The 15858-nt window shown below is 49.5% G+C and overlaps 4 protein-coding genes and 1 non-coding gene across 6 annotated transcripts in view; 1 reads left to right on the forward strand and 4 right to left on the reverse strand.

Annotated features, from left to right (window-relative positions):
- Positions 1 to 84: 84 nt before the first annotated feature.
- nop10 (NOP10 ribonucleoprotein homolog (yeast)) lies at positions 85 to 696 on the reverse strand. The gene is made up of 2 exons (XM_028986538.1): positions 485 to 696; positions 85 to 372 (listed from the first exon to the last, which is right to left on the reverse strand). The coding sequence occupies exons 1-2, from the start codon at positions 536 to 538 to the stop codon at positions 232 to 234; spliced, it is 195 nt and encodes a 64-aa protein (XP_028842371.1). The 5' UTR covers positions 539 to 696; the 3' UTR covers positions 85 to 231.
- Positions 697 to 809: 113 nt separating this feature from the next.
- On the reverse strand, positions 810 to 7832 carry lpcat4 (lysophosphatidylcholine acyltransferase 4). Of its 2 annotated transcripts, XM_028985460.1 has the most exons (14): positions 7155 to 7832; positions 6631 to 6994; positions 6436 to 6548; positions 6298 to 6358; positions 6149 to 6207; positions 5450 to 5484; positions 5310 to 5364; positions 5150 to 5232; positions 4947 to 5072; positions 4258 to 4411; positions 4088 to 4180; positions 3154 to 3289; positions 2400 to 2584; positions 810 to 2095 (listed from the first exon to the last, which is right to left on the reverse strand). In XM_028985460.1, exons 1-13 carry the CDS (start codon positions 7230 to 7232, stop codon positions 2421 to 2423), a joined length of 1521 nt encoding a protein of 506 aa, XP_028841293.1. In that variant the 5' UTR covers positions 7233 to 7832; the 3' UTR covers positions 810 to 2095; positions 2400 to 2420. The 2 variants fall into 2 exon arrangements, with proteins under 2 accessions (XP_028841293.1, XP_028841285.1); XM_028985452.1 differs by lacking the exon at positions 810 to 2095 and having other exon boundaries at positions 2149 to 2584.
- pea15 (proliferation and apoptosis adaptor protein 15) overlaps positions 2387 to 15858 on the reverse strand; it is a 36400-nt gene continuing 22928 nt past the window's right edge. The window contains exon 5 of the transcript XR_003750307.1: positions 2387 to 2399. The gene's annotated coding sequence lies outside the window, so the exon portion shown is untranslated. The remainder of the gene's footprint in view (positions 2400 to 15858) is intronic.
- On the reverse strand, positions 11484 to 14350 carry emc4 (ER membrane protein complex subunit 4). The gene is made up of 6 exons (XM_028986350.1): positions 14199 to 14350; positions 13643 to 13774; positions 13451 to 13565; positions 12992 to 13145; positions 11792 to 11952; positions 11484 to 11663 (listed from the first exon to the last, which is right to left on the reverse strand). Exons 2-6 carry the CDS (start codon positions 13744 to 13746, stop codon positions 11628 to 11630), a joined length of 570 nt encoding a protein of 189 aa, XP_028842183.1. The 5' UTR covers positions 13747 to 13774; positions 14199 to 14350; the 3' UTR covers positions 11484 to 11627.
- Positions 15042 to 15114, forward strand: trnastop-uca (transfer RNA opal suppressor (anticodon UCA)). The gene has a single exon. It is a non-coding gene; the product is annotated as a tRNA-Sec (tRNA).

Below are 15858 nucleotides of genomic sequence, written 5' to 3' on the forward strand. Positions count from 1 at the left end.
CAGGATTGTGGGTAATGTAGTTTCTTACCGTTTCACTAGTTATTAAACACGCCACAAAAGAAAAAAAAAACAAACTGCACGAACCACAGTAAATTATATACTTTATTCTGGTAACTTGTACCTACACATTTGATGCAAATCTGAAACATTGCCTATTACAATAAACAAAGTAAAAAAAAAATAAAATAACGATTGCGACTGTCCCATTAAAGATCCGAAATGGCGCATATTTTAAAGCACTGGTCGCGGCTGCTGGGTGAGGAGGAGCCCGAAGCGCTTCTTGATGGTCACCCGGTGGCGAGAGAACTTGTCGTCGGGGGAGAAGCGGGCAGGATGTGCCGAACTGGTGGGCTGCCCCGTCGGGTCCGTTTTCTGCGTCAGAACACACGGTTAAAAACATCTCTCTTTTTTTTCGTTAAGACGCCGCTGATAAAACGTCTCAGGTACGACCGGGAATTTAGTGCAAGCTGCGCGGTCACGGTACCTTCAGAGTGTACACCCTTTCGCCGTTTTCGTTGAAATAGTACTGCAGAAACATGACGGCGAGCGAAATCAGGAGAAGCTTGCAGCGTAAAAACAACTTCTCTTCTGTCCACTTGCAGGCAGAAACAAAGACCCCGCAAACACGTGCGAACGCCCAGGCGCAGGGCGGAAACGCTGGAACTTCCGGCGTCGGCCGCGATGGCTTGTGGGAAGGGAGGCGGGGCCTGGCCGCGAAACGGCGCCACCTGCCTGTCAACGGCGAGCACAGAACGAAAAAGTCCTTTCAAAACTAGTCATACAGTGCAGGCCAAAAGTCTGGACGCACCTTCTCATTCAATGTGTTTTCTTTATTTTCATGACCATTTACGTTGGTAGATTCTCACTGAAGGCATCAAAACTATGAATGTTGTTAACTACATGGTCAGATGTGGATGGAAAGCCTCTGGTTTTGATGATTATTGCAGTAATGTGTTCACTTCGGTTAAAGAAGCGGCCCCGTAATCAGCAGGTTGCCGGTTCGAATCCCGATCCTCCAAGGTGCCACTGAGCAAAGCACCGTCCCCACACACTGCTCCCCGGGCGCCTGTCAAGGCCGCCCACTGCTCACCAAGGGTGATGTTTAAAGGCAGAGGACACATTTCGTTGTGTCACCATGTGCTGTGCTGCAGTGTATCACAATGACAATCGCTTCACTTTTACTGGCGTTGATGGTTCTGGTTCCCTTTTGGACCAGAAGACATCCAGCATGAAAGGAACTGGGCCGGTGAGGTGCTGGAGGAACTTTTTACCAGCGGTGTGAAGAACCATCAGAATCGAGCACCTTCACAAGCTCACTTTGTTCCTCCAGGTTGAACTGGTGCAGCTACAACCACAGGTACAGACGTCCAGTGGTTCTGTAGTGGAGTTCTTCACTAAAGACCATAAACTTCCTTTCTGCACTTCAGGCCGTACCTCTGATTCAGAACCTGGCCGCTATGAACAGAAAAATTAGAAACACTGGAACGTGACCGCGGAATGTTAGGATCTCCGTTCTTCGATTGGTTGGATTATTTTGACTTTGGTCATTTATGGGAACAGGACCAGGAACATGAAATGATCGTCACGGTGATACACGGCAGCACAGCACACAACTGCTTTTAACCATCACCCTTGGTGAGCAGTGGGCAGCCATGACAGGTGCAGTGTGTGGGGACCTTGCTCAGTGGCCCTGTGGGGGACCAGGATTCGACCCTGCCACCTTCCGATTACGGGGCCAATTTAGTTTATCCACAGTTCACCACCCATCAGCAGCAGAAGCGATGAGCCAGTTCCTCTGGTCTGCAGAAACGGACTTGTGGAAGTGTGCAGAGGTTCTGCTGTGGCTCCAACACTCAGACTAAAACCATGACGGCCAACAAAACACTGTTGGTGGCCGAGGTGCCTGGTCTTGACGCGGGTTTAAAAATCTCCCCACGTCCCCAGAGCAAAAAGTGTCCGTGGTCACGTCTCCCCACAGTGTGCAGGGAGGAAAAGTGAAGTGATTGTCCAGCAGCTGACGAACAGACCCGCAGTGAATCAGTGTCCAAATGCAATGTTGCAGAGACCATGAGAAAACATTGTTCAGGGGCACCCCCTCCAGGACCCATATAGAACAGGTTAACAGAAGAGGAGAGAGAAAAAAAACCATTTCAAAAGTGTAAAATGTATTTTATTTGCAACATTCCATATATTAAAAAAGTTCTTTATAAAACAAGAGCAATTCTTCACTTAAAACCACAAGAGGTAGACTTCATAACAGAAAAGTAGAAGGAGCACAGACTTTTTTTTTTTTTTTTTTTTTTTTAAAAACAAGAAAGTAAACTTTTCCACAGGAAATTTGCCAAGAAAAAAAAATGAAAAAATAATAATCCTTTCATTCAAACCGCACACACACACACCTGGTACAGGGGCGTCAACCCTCATTTAGTGTTCAGGGACACGGGGTTCCCGTTCCGCATGGTCCCGTTGTGATTACTGTCCCTCCCGTTGCCCACATGGTGACTGTCCAGCTGGAGAGAACCGCTCAGGGCGTCCTGATACGTCGGGTCCGTTGTCAGCAGCAGGCGCAGCTCTTCCATCATGTCTGAGACAAGAAAAAAAAAAAAAAAAAAAAAACGGTCACGTGGCGACTCGAACCTTCTGATCCTGGAACGGCGATTAAGCGGTAAGGGTTCGATTCCCTCTTTAGGGCTTATTTTATGTTCTAAAAACCAGGCGCCATGAAATAGGACTGCCTCAAAAGAACAATTATAAGCTAGTCAGAAGTGGACCCTGCCACAACGTTGACCAGGACACGTAAAACAGGCCAATAACCAATGTGGCAAGTTGTAATAAAAATAAATAAATAAAATCGCACGAAGCGGGCCGCCGCACGGTCTACGTGAAACGTTACCGGCTACAGGACCGCCCACAAGCAGGACCAGGAGAGTTGAGGCGGCGCTCCACCGGTGAGGACCGCACCGTGCCAATTTTACACCGTAGGGGAATTACAGGCACGCGAGACGGCGACGCAGACTAACCGCCAGGCGTGGCTCCGGCCACGCCCTCGAGCTGTTGTGCAGAAAAGGCTGCGCAACGTGTTTTGCTCCCACGGCGGAATCAAAGCAAGTCAATTTCAACCACGGCCCGTAACGAAGGGAACGTGGCGCTCACCCTCGGCCACCTGCCCCCTGCTGGTGAGTGCGGTGTAGATCTCTGCGGTGCGGTGCTGGGGGACTCCCATCAGCGCCCCCATGAGCCCGGACAGCTCTCCCGCAGTCAGGACCCCGTCGCCATCGCCATCGTACAACTGAGGCGCGCACAAAGGAGGGAAAAAAAAAAATAAAAACCCACAGTTAATGCCGGGACAACAGAAAACATGACAATAATAATAATACAATATACCCGCGCTGACCCATTTAAAAACTGGAAGTCATTTATTTAAAAAATATACTTAGTAGAATTTTACTGGATTCAGAACTACAAGTAAAACGTTTACATTTAAGGCATTTGGCAGACGCCCGTATCCAGAGCGACTTACAACGTGCTTCCATGTTACCATCGATGAAGAGATCAATTCCGGTTCACTAGGACCCCCAACTATGAATACAATCTTTTTATTCACTCTGTTCTAGTTTTTGTACAAAAGTTAAGACAATAAGAAGGTTACAAGTTAATCTAAATATTCTCTAAAGAGGAAGGTCTTGAGCTGTCGTTTGAAGGTGCTCAGTGACTGAGCTGTTCTGACCTCGAGGGGAAGTTCATTCCACCACCGAGGGGCCAAGACGGAGAAGAGTCTAGATGAGCGTCTTCCTTTTACCTTCAGAGATGGAGGGACCAGGCGAGCAGTACTGGAGGCTCGGAGTATACGAGGTGCAGTGCGAGGTGTAATAAGGGCTGTGAGGTAGGATGGTGCTACTCCATGTTTGGCTTTGTAGGCCAGCATCAGTATTTTGAACCTGATGCGTGCAGCTACTGGGAGCCAGTGGAGGGAACGTAGCAGAGGGGCGGTGTGGAGAACTTGGGAAGGTTGTGGTATGAATCGGAATAACCAAGACGAGACCTTCGGCATTTATAATGTGGCACGGCGGCAGTCGTCCACGCTCACCCTGAATGCGGTGGCCAAGAGAGACTCCAGCCTCCTGAGACCGGACGCCGCCAGCACGCTCACACAGACCAGCCGGAGGTCCACGGCGTCGTCCTGCAACACACAGCCGTGCGTCACGCCTACAACAGAGCCGGCAAAGTGACCTCGGGGGACCCTGCAAGGAGACACACCTTGGAGTACAGCGCGCAGACCTTCGCAGCGGTCTCCCGGTTCGAGAGTCCCAGCCAGTGGCTGAGCTGCTCGACGCTGGCCAGCTTCTCCCTCCCGGGGTGGCAGCTGTCAATCATCCTGCTCAGTGCAGCTTCCACCTGCGGTCGCTTCAGCCTGACAGGAGCGAAGTGGCGGTCATTGCGAGACGCTGCAGCACAGCACACGGTGACACAACGAAACGGGCCCTCTGTATTTAACCATCACCCTTGGTGACAGGGGACCGTGTGTGGGTCCGTTTCCTTCCCCACTAGGCCTCCACCGCTCCAGACATTATATTAACCCGTACCGTTAATATATGGTGATTCATTTCTAGAAAGATTTGTCTAGAATGACATTTCTAGAGAGCTTTAAAAAAAAAATAAATAAAAAAAAAAAAAATTCCAGAACTGACCTGAAGCCATAAAAATAGAAAGAATTTTTTATTTTTTTTTTATATAAATTCTTTCTATTTTTATGGCTTCAGGTCAGTTCTGGAATTTTTTTTTTTTTTTTTTTTTTTTTTTAAAATGGCCCAGCGAATGCGCTTTACTTGCACAAGCTTCTCGAGAGTAAAAAGAAAGGACAACATTTTAATACGACGATAAGAGCCTGCGCCGCGCCAGGCACTAAAACCCGATAGGAATATTTGCGCACGGCCACGCCGCCTCACCCCTCCTTGTGCAGCAGCTGCAGGGTTTCTCTGGCAGGCGACTCCAGCGGGACCGACAGGCCGCCAACGTGCCTGACGGGGAAGCGGCCCTCCATCACGTAGTCGGTGGCAGGAACCATGAGCGCCCTAAAAACACACACGCACACTTTATGCCTTTTTTACAACATGCGCGGCTTACTTGTGCCATAAAACCGCACACTCACTTGGCCATGAGCTTCTGAACGTTGTCGGCGTACAGACTGGGGTCTTCCTTCTCTTCAGGGGAGGGGGTGTAGACGGGCAAAAACTGGACGTGCGTTTAAAATAAATGAGTCTGGGTACCGGTGCCTGCGGTCGGCGTCCTGTTCTGCATCGCGTACGTACCTCCACCGTGACGTTGGTGTAAAGCTGGGCCGTGGTGTGCCACAGGCACTGAAGCCTGGCGATAAAAAAACTGAATTAAAAACCCTACATGGGCGCAGGACAAAAATATAGATCAAACAGGCAAAGTTGAGGGAGTCTACCATGTAGTGCCCTTCCACGTCCAGCGAACGGAGTCCTGAAAGTACAGAAATTTATATATATTATAATAATAACACACAGTACAGGCCAAACCTTCTCATTCAATATGTTTTCTTTATTTTCATGACCATTTACGTTGGTAGATTCTCACTGAAGGCATCAAAGCTATGAATGAACACATGTGGAGTTCTGTACTTAACAAAAAGTGGAGACCTGACCTCCACAGTCACCGGACCTGAACCCAGTCCAGATGGTTTGGGGTGAGCTGGACCAACAAGTGCTAAACACCTCTGGGAACTCCTTCAAGACTGTTGGAGAAGCATTTCAGGTGACGACCTCTTGAAGCTCATCGAGAGAATGCCAAGAGTGTTCAAAGCAGTAATCAGAGCAAAGAAACTAGAATATAAAACATGTTTTCACTTATTTTATGAAAATAAAGAAATCGCGTTGAATGAGAAGGTGTGTCCACACTTTTGGCCTGTACTGTGTATATATATATATGGATTTAATAAAATTTATATGAAATATTTCGGCCACGTAATGGTCCCGCTTTCCTTTTCTTTACCTGGCCCGAGCAGGGTGTTACTACGTGGGGGCGGTGAAGGCCACATCTCCACCGCTCGTTTACCTGCTTCCTTATTCCAGGCCGCCACTGCGGTATTTACTCGCGGTAGAACTCTGGTGCGGCGCGGTCCACTCACCACTTTGTTGGGGTAGCGCAGGAGGACCGGCTGAACGGGGACTCCGGCCAGGAACGCTCCTGAACACGGGAGACGGGCCATAAACACACACCAATCGTTGGTCGTTTACGGGCGTGTACCATTTGGAGCGCAGGGAGGGGGAGCCTTACCGGGTTTGAACTTGATCAGCGCTTGGCCGTTGGTGGTGGTTCCCTCGGGGAACATGAGCATCTGAAAGCGAACGGCGTGGACATGAGAAAAGGAGGCGGGGCTTAGCTCGGCGGGACGCCGGCACGCCCGGGACCGACCTGCGGCCAGTAGCCGTCGGAGGTGAGCCGCTCCTTGATCTGGGCCACGCACTTCTTCCTGGACTCCGGGTCCTTCCTGCTGACCAGCACCGACTGATTAAACTCCAGCAGAGCTGCGGTGGAGGGAGGGGGAGAAATGACTCGGGGTCACCACCCCAGGACAAGTGGGCGAAGCCGGGCGCCCGCCGCACTCACCGCCGATGACCGGCAGGCCGGCGTTCTCCGAGCGGGACACCACGGTGGCCAGGCCCGAGCAGCACAGCACCAGCATGTCCAGGAAGCCGCTGTGGGGCGCCACGGCCAGCACCGGCGCCTCGGCGTGCCCGGCCCGCCGGCCCTCCACCCGCACCCAGAGGAAGCCCACCGAGAAGAAGACGGCGCGGCTGAGGAGCACCATGGGATAGTGGAGGAGCCACCGGCGCCAGCCCCGCACCGGCCGCGCCCGCTCCTCCGGCGACAGGCCCGCCAGGCGCAGGCGGGCGACGGGCCACATCATTAGGAAGAACAGCGCCGCCAGGGTGACCCGCGCTGGGAATAGCAGGCAGCCCAGCAGCGCCCCCTGCGGACGGACACGGGAGTGCAGGGAGAGACACGCGTGTCGAATTTCACGCCGAACTTTTTACACGGGGTCGACGGTACGAGATTCAAATGACATTACGAGGGTCAAATGAGAATATTAATATTATATTTTTAAAAAGAGAGCGATGTAGACTACGTACCCGAACTTTCTGCGCCGTGGTGAGTTTTACTTCGTGAACGAACGGATGCGGATAGTCCGGAGTCGAGCGACTCTCCATGGCGACCAAACTTACTAAAACCGCGCCGAAATGTCTCGAATAAATGAAAAAGCCTGGAAATAAGCGAGACTAAAGAGGGTCTGTAACCAGTAAAAAAAAGGCAATATTTAAAAAGGGCAATAAAAGTGTCGTACAGCCCCCAGCTGTTGTCAAAAACGGTAACAACAATAATAAAAAGGAAAGTCAGAAGTTCCGTGTGGTTGAATAAAACATCGGCTCTCGGCGCGGAGTGGGAGTGGGACCGTCAGCCGCAGCGGCGCTCCGTCCTGCCGCCTGGCCGAGACTCGGGCTGCTGCTCCGGGCTTCGGTCGCTACCGGCTGCCCGTCCTTTTTCATCGGCGTACCTGACCCGCCCCTCACCGCCTTCACACACACACACACACACACACACACACACCCCACACTCTCCACACTCTACACACACACACACACACACACACCACACACACGTCTGACCGGTAATAGCCTCCAATTAATCCCCGCTGCCGACTCGTTTCCCCGCAATCTCGCACTTTTCCCACGAACTTTCCGCACGCCGTCCGCGCCAGTCGACTCCATTACACCCCACCCTCCGTTTAAACCCCATAAAACCCCATAAAACCCCATTAGGCCGCTAATTCGGATTTCTAAATTCTGAAATACGAAGCGACGGCACCACATCACCCGAGTCCGGTATCAATCCGCCAGAAGGAGCCGTGACGGACTACATTTCTCGGCGGAGAAGTGCGTTTTACTGTCGGCTGGTGCCACCCTGAGGGTCCCGGGCCCCAGCAAACGACCTGCAGCCAGCCAGCCTGTCAGGCCTGGCGCGCCCCAAACGCTCTTCCAGAACAGCCTGGAGATACGAATTCTCCGACGGCTCCCGGGCCTGGGGATTCATTGCACTTCAGTTGATTGTCACATGTGATACACTGCAGCACAGCACATGGTGTACACAGTGAAATGTGTCCTCTGTATTTAAACATCACCCTTGGTGAGCAGTGGCCGGCCATGACAGGCGCCCGGGGAGCAGCGTGTGGGGACGGTGCTTTGCTCGGTGGCACCTTGGCGGATCGGGATTCGAACCGGTAACCTTTTGATTGTGGGGTCCACTTCCTTGAGCGCTAGGCCACCACTGGTGAGTCTTATAAATGCAACAGGCCGCTCGAGTCTGAGATTTTTATCTCGGATTTATTTAATTACGAATGGTTTTGTGTTTGCTGCCTACGTCCATCGATGGTGCTGGATTATACCATTCAGAGCGACTTACCATCAGTAGTTACAGGGACAGTCCCCCCCTGGAGACACTCAGGGTGAATTGTATTGATAAAAAAAAAAAAAAAAAAAGTGAACTGATTGTCATTGTGCTGCACAGCACACGGTGCATGCAGTGAAATTTGTCCTCTGCATTTAAACCCATCACCCTTGGTGAGCAGTGGGCAGCCATGACAGGCGCCCGGGGAGCAGTGTGTGGGGACGGTGCTTTGCTCGGTGGCACCTTGATGGATCAGGGTTCGAACCGGCGACCTTCTGATTACGGGGCCGCTTCCTTAAGCGCTAGGCCAGCACACAGGGATACGATGGTAGTAAGTGGGATTTGAACCTGGGTCTACTACCACTACTACCGTGTGAACAGTGACACCTGGAAAGCTGTGTAACAGCGACTCTGTGTCACTCGTCTCCGGCACTTGGATGAAATGTGACGTCTTTATTTGAACGCATCATAAACTCCTGCAGTCTCCTGGCTGTCGCGAACTTGCCACCCCTCACGTTCTCAGCCCCCCCCCCTGCTCCCTGAGGTTGTTTTCGTGACGAGACTCTTCGCGGAGCTCCTCTTGAGCAACCCGACTGTACTGACTGTACTAGAGCCGGTTCTGCGGTCCTGTTTTACAGGGTCCCCCAAGTCTCCGGTGTCTGAGTCATGTGAAATGTTCGAATGCATTATTACCGTGGGCATAGTTTGCATGCTTTGCAGGTGATTTGTGCCTGAATGAATGCCGCGGTTGCCTGGTCTACATATCTGTTGTTTCTCGCCAAGGCTCACTGGCCCCGCCTTGGACTCGCCTATTGTTCCGTCGGCGAGGGAGTCGAAGCTCGCCGTCCTCAAATCCCCGCACCCCCAGCGACCCGGGTTCTTGAAAGGAGAAGGTGTGGGTCCGAGCGGAGGCGAGAAGGTAGCGGTCGTGCATCTTGCTGTGCCGTCTGAAGTTTTAAAGTGGTGGCGAGAAGATTGAGAAGATGCAGTCGGGGAATATGCACAAGCACAACATCGTTCAAACGTTTTGGGTCATTTAGAATTTCCTTTTTTTTTTAATTTAAAGTGAACTTATTGTCACAGCAGCACAGCACACGGTGACACAACGAAACGGGCCCTCTGTATTTAACCATCACCCTTGGTGACAGGGGACCGTGTGTGGGTCCGTTTCCTTCCCCACTAGGCCTCCACCGCTCCAGACATTATATTAAACAGTACCGTTAATATATGGTGATTAATTTCTAGAAAGATTTGTCTAGAATGACATTTCTAGAGAGCTTAAAAAAAAAATTTAAATATAAAATTCTTCCAGAACTGACCTGAAGCCATAAAAATAGAAAGAGAATTATTTTACTTTTTTTTTTTTAAATGGCCCAGTGAATGCGCTTTACTTGCACAAGCTTCTCGAGAGTAAAAAGAAAGGCCGACATTTTTAATACGACGATAAGAGCCAGCGCCGTGAAATGTGAAAATGTGTCCTCTGTATTTAACCATCACCCTTGGTGAGCAGTGGGCGGCCATGACAGGCGCCCGGGGAGCAGTGTGTGGGGACGGTGCTTTGCTCAGTGGCGCCTCAGTGGCATTCGAACCGGCAACCTTCTGATTACGGGCCGCTTCCTTAACCGCTAGGCCACCACTGAAGAGCATCGGGGAATCGAACCCCGGTCTCCCGCATGGCAGGCATGTCCTCGGATTTGACCCGGTCCAGACATTGTTCAGTGAAAAACCTGAAACCATAAACAAGTTTTTTTTTTCTTCACCGTCAGTTCCTCGGTTTTCCACCTGAGGGTCGTGGTGTCAGCACGTCAAGCTGGTCTGACCAGACGTCCCCGGCAAACGACCTCCGGCCTGCCAGTCCTGGCGCGTCCCAAACGCTTCCAAAACAACCTGGAGATACGATCTCGCCAACGGTTCCCGGGCCTTCTTGGGGTCTCCGCCCAGTAGGACGTGCCAGAACAAGTGGGAACGGCAAATGTTTGGTGGGCGTCGGTAGCGAAAAGCTAATTCTGGCCAATCGTGCCAGAATAAAAGTTCTCGGTAAATCTACAGAAAGTCGTCACCATTACCATTATCATTCCAACATGACGAGGGCAGTAAACAGTAAACCTGACAAATGGCAGCACCCATAACCCCATATCGGGGTCTCGCCCTCTCCAGTAGGAAAGAGTTCAGGGTGTCAGTATCCTAGTGGGTGAGACACTCGCCTATAAACCAGAAGACCCAGGTTCAAATCCCACTTACTAAGTGTCCCTGAGCAAGACACTTAACCCTGAGTGTCTCCAGGGGGAGACTGTCCCTGTAACTACTGATTGTAAGTCGCTCTGGATAAGGGAGTCTGGTAAATGCCATAAATGTAAATAAATGTAATTCGGTATAAGGAACTCTTCCCAAGGCGACCGGAAAAATTCCTTGGCCCCCCCACTAATGTACATCTCTGTATAATTACATTCGTGTGACGGTTCATACAAAAGATATTTTACCACGTTCGGGTTCAGGCACGTCTGCGGAGATCTGGTCATCCTCTCTGGATGCGGATACATTTGACGTTTTTTCACCGTCATGTTGTATTATTTATTTTTTTACAGGCCACTGGATCGTGTGTTTTTACATTTACAGCATTCACCAGACGCCCCTCTCCAGAGCGACTTACAATCAGTAGTTACAGGGACAGTCCCCCCCTGGAGACACTCAGGGTTAAGTGTCTAGCTCAGGGACATAATGGTTGTAAGTGGGTTTTGAACCCACTAGGCTACTACCACCCTCATAAATTCAAACCTGACTGCTTATTACGAGAATGCAGTGCGGTCGAAATGAATCGTAAATGGAGTGCCAGGACCGTACTAGTGTTCTGATTTCTTCTTCCTCGTTCTCCCCTTGAGACAGATCTCACACTGCACAACTGACCAGACGTAGAAGAGTGACGCGTCCTCTCGACATTTTCCTCGGGTTTGTGTGTTGTTGACTTGAGATAAAATAAGCGTAAATCAGGGTGTTGGCAACTAAGGCAGAGGCATGCGTGATCGAAGACAGAAAACGGTATTTATTGCACGCACAATGGTGGACATGGACATAAAATATATATTAACACATGGAGGGTGACGCAGCTGTTAGCATAGAGAGTCTAGAACGCAATTGAGAGCCGTGACGGTGCTTTTTCCTCTTCACAACACCATGCCGCCACCCATGATCTCCATTCTCTGTATATATATTTAAAAAAAAAAAAAAAAAAGGAGGACAAGAGTTAAACATTCAGCCGTCTGTACACACCGAGAGATAAGCATTTGTTTTATGTGCAGCAATAAAACTGGCGCACGCCCCGCCGTACCTGAGGTGGTTCTATAAACGCCAGCCAGTCGGAAGAGTGCGTCGGCAACAGCCCCATTGACTGGCACTTGTAGATGGCCAATGCCGAGCCAAGAAGGTTTCCCACCAGGTAGACCAGGCCCTGGAGCCACTGCTGACTGGAGCTCTCCAGCAGTTTAAATGCTGGGCGGGGACGGGAAAAAGAGTAAAAATGTCACGTACGGAGCTGACGCTGTGCAGAGTGGGACGCGTTTCAGACACGTCTCGCGAGATTGAACCTCACTGAAGCATTCAGATGTCATTGTCACTTTAGTTTTGGTGGCTGGTAGCTGCTCGCATTGAGCTTTTAATCCTTGATGCTGCCTACAGGGCTGTAAATGGAAGTGCACCCTCTTACACCAACACACTAGCAGCTACACTCCCGCACGCCCTCTCAGACCTGCAGACGAAACGAGGCTAAAAATTCCCTCTTCACGGTGTCTCCGATCTGATACGAATCTGATCTCCTTTGTTGTAGCTGGCTGGTGGAACAACTTGCCCGGCTCCATTCGACTAGCCGAGACTACCACCACCTTTAAGAAGCAGTTTGAAAAAAAAAAAAAAAGTATTTCAAACGAGTCTAACACACACACACACACACACACTCACACTCACAAAAATAAATACATTTTGTCTTGCACTTAACTAGCATGCTCTATTCTTGACAAGTTCGGCCTCATCAGGGCTCTTAGTTTTTTGACTCTCAGTCTATAGAAACCGAATGAGAATTGCTGGTGTCTTCCCCTTGTAAGTCGCTTTGGATAAAAGCGTCTGTCAAGTAAAGTAAAGTTTTGGGGCAGTGGTGACCCCGTATTCAGAAGGTCGCCACATTTGCTGATGCATTGCACATTGCTGATTACATATGCAAATAGTCTTTTTTTTTTTTTTTTTTACAAGCAACAAACCGAATGACAACATAAGACCCTTTTTTCCCCAAAAGTTGTTTTCAATTATAAAGGCCCAAGCGAAGATACATGTGACTCGGGACAAGTGGAGCCTTTTTGTTCAGTCCAGTACAAGTTCATGAACATGCCGCATGGAGGAAGATTATGGTCGCCGTTCAAGTTCCTTGCTCTGCGTCTTATTTGATCAACGGGGCCATAAAACAAACCCATCCCCATTCCTTGTTACCATGGCAATACAATCGTTGTTCATCTAGTTTTGTTTTAAGATGACCACTCACTTGCGGACAAGGACATGAGCGCCTGGATGGGTCTCCAGGCCATCATGCAGACCATCATAATGGGGAAGATGGAGATGGTGTTCCCAGACATGTACATGATGAAAAGGTTCATGGGGATCTGCTTCAGGGGGCCCAGCGCTACATCCCAACACCTCTGAGGGACAGAAAAAAAATATCTTAAAGGTCCCCTATCATAAACATTTCACTTTGTGAGATGATTTATCATTAATACGATCCCCTGGCCCCCATGGTCCTGCAGTGGCCAGAAATGGCGATAATTGTAAAGACTGTTTTGGTCATTCTGCTTCACAGTCCAGAGAAAGGCAGCTCAGACACTCAAGTCTGGAATTTGTCCCCTTATGATGTCATAAGGGGAAAGGTTACCTCCCATTTCTCATGCATCTCAAGTCATAATAGGGGACCTTTAATATTTTCAATTTCATACAAGCTAAAAGTCACCTTTTCCACCAAGTTGCGATCCGTCTCCTGGACGCTGGTGTCAGGCACAGGTTTGTCCGAGTAGCCAATGGGGTACATGGTGTCCCCCTGACCCCCTTGTCTGTCTCCACGACTCCTGTTGCACAAACAGACTTTTGAAGGTAAAGGAGAGATTGGAACGAATTAAAAAAAAAAAAGCCTGCAGAGCCCAACCTCGTGTTACTGAGACTGAGTTCAAGGGCCCACTTCATCCTTCTGGCCCCGCCCGCTCCTCGCGTGGACAACGCGCCTCCGCCCTGTCCCCCTGGAGACGACATGGCCGCTCAAACGGACACGCCTTCGACGCTGGGGGGAAATAAGAGACGATGAAAGTGAAGTCCCGTCTTGCTTCCAAGGGACCCTGGTGACACTAAAACCAGGGGACCCCAAACTTTTACTTCAATTTGCAATGGGCCCATGTGGGTGTCAAGGGCCGTTCAGTTATAATTGTCTGCAACACACAAATGTGTTCATTTATGTCTATTAACGTCGGCATTATGGCAAATTGTGGCTGTCTTGGTGAAGTGGCACCTCCCCAAAATGCCGACAGGCCGCAATCGTCCTCGAGTAAAAAGCAGCGGCTTTCTGGACTTTGGTAAGAGGAGCCGGTCACTGACGTTTCTCCCGAGAGAACCGACGTGCTCGTTAAAACGCCGACCCGTTAGCGGCTAATGTGGCTAGCTGCGACAACTAAGGTTTTACGTGGAAGAAAATGTGGCTTTGTTCTTACCTTACGTGAGAGGATTCGGGCCTACAGAGAGGGGAAACAAAATGATGTACGAACTACCGCTAAAAAATATACAGTTAATGCGGGGAAACGCGGAGAAATGTTGATAAGACGGGAGAGGGGAAACGACCGAGTTGTATTTGGTTAGGCAGGACGCACAGTGATGACGTAAGGCGCAGCGACGGACGAGCCGAAGTATTTTTATAATTCGTTTATTTGGCCACATGCGTCTTGTATGTGTGAATTATCACCATTCATTGGTATTAAACGTAAAAAAGACAGGTTTCTACCGGGTCTGTAAATGTGTCTACCACACAACTGATTTGTGACAGACTAGAACCAGCAGACTTTTTTCCCAGAGCTGCCTCCTTGCTGAACTCCTCTGCCCCCCTCCCCATACACCGTGCCATTTAATCTTGCACATTTTTGCACATAATCATTGCACTACATTGTACATATCCAACTGTAAATCTAAATAAATAAATATATCCATTGCAAATACACATTTTTATAGATGTGTTCATATTTATAGTCAATACTAACTGTAAATTATTACAGCCATCTGTAAATATTATTCAGTCTCTTCCTGTACACATCACCCTATGTATACCCATAACGTATCTTACCTGCTTATTACTGCTTATTGCACTTCTGGTTAGACCTAAACTGTATTTCGTTGCCCTGTACTTGTACATGTGTAATGACAATTGTCATTGAATCAAATCTAATCTAATCTAATTTAAATATGGGGATTAGCTTCTATTAACCTAATACAACTCAAAGCCACGTAACTTAAATTGCATTTAGGTCATACACTTGTAGGTGTACTTTATAAAATGATCAAATGGCCGTGTGGCCTAATGGATAAGGCGTCTGACTTCAGATCAGAAGATTGAGGGTTCGAGTCCCTTTGTGGTTAAGGAAGCGGTCCCGTAATCAGAAGGTTGTCGGTTCGAATCCCGATCCGCCAAGGTGCCACTGAGGTGCCACTGAGCAAAGCACCGTCCCCACTTACTGCTCCCCGGGCGCCTGTCATGGCTGCCCACTGCTCCCTCAGGGTGATGGGTTAAATGCAGAGGACAAATTTCACTGTGTGCTGTGCTGCTGTGTATCACATGTGACAATAACTTCAATTTAATTAAAATTTCAAAAAAGGATTTGTGATGTGTTTATATTGTGAATGGGGACTCAACTGATGATCTGTTCAAAAGCAGTTCGATCTTCGATAAAGATTACAACGGCGTTCATATATCTAAAGTGCCTTGGTCAAACTCTCCCGACGGCCACATCCCGCGACATCACTTTATATAGCTCTGTTATAATGGCCCGGCGACAGGAAGCGCTGACAACACACGAACTACAGATCCCATAATGCAGCGGGCACATTGCTGATAACCAGAGCGCCCTACGCACGGAGTTCGCACGGCGCTTTGAAGCAGGAAAAAAGGCTTTCCAGCTGCTTCACAGCCCATTTGCCGTCGACGTCTAGTTTGCTCCTGTATAGATTCAGCTGCTGTGTAAAGATCGCGCTCGGCAAGGCAACTGAAGCACTGCATTATGGGATCTGTAGTTTTAGTGTTATCAGTGTATCCTATCACCATATAAAGAGATATACTGGTGTCTGGCAAGCTCAGCCAGTGAATGATGATGCCCTTCCTCTTTT

Source organism: Denticeps clupeoides, chromosome 1 (assembly GCF_900700375.1).
Source record: "Denticeps clupeoides chromosome 1, fDenClu1.1, whole genome shotgun sequence".
NCBI classification, from domain to species: Eukaryota; Metazoa; Chordata; class Actinopteri; order Clupeiformes; family Denticipitidae; genus Denticeps; species Denticeps clupeoides.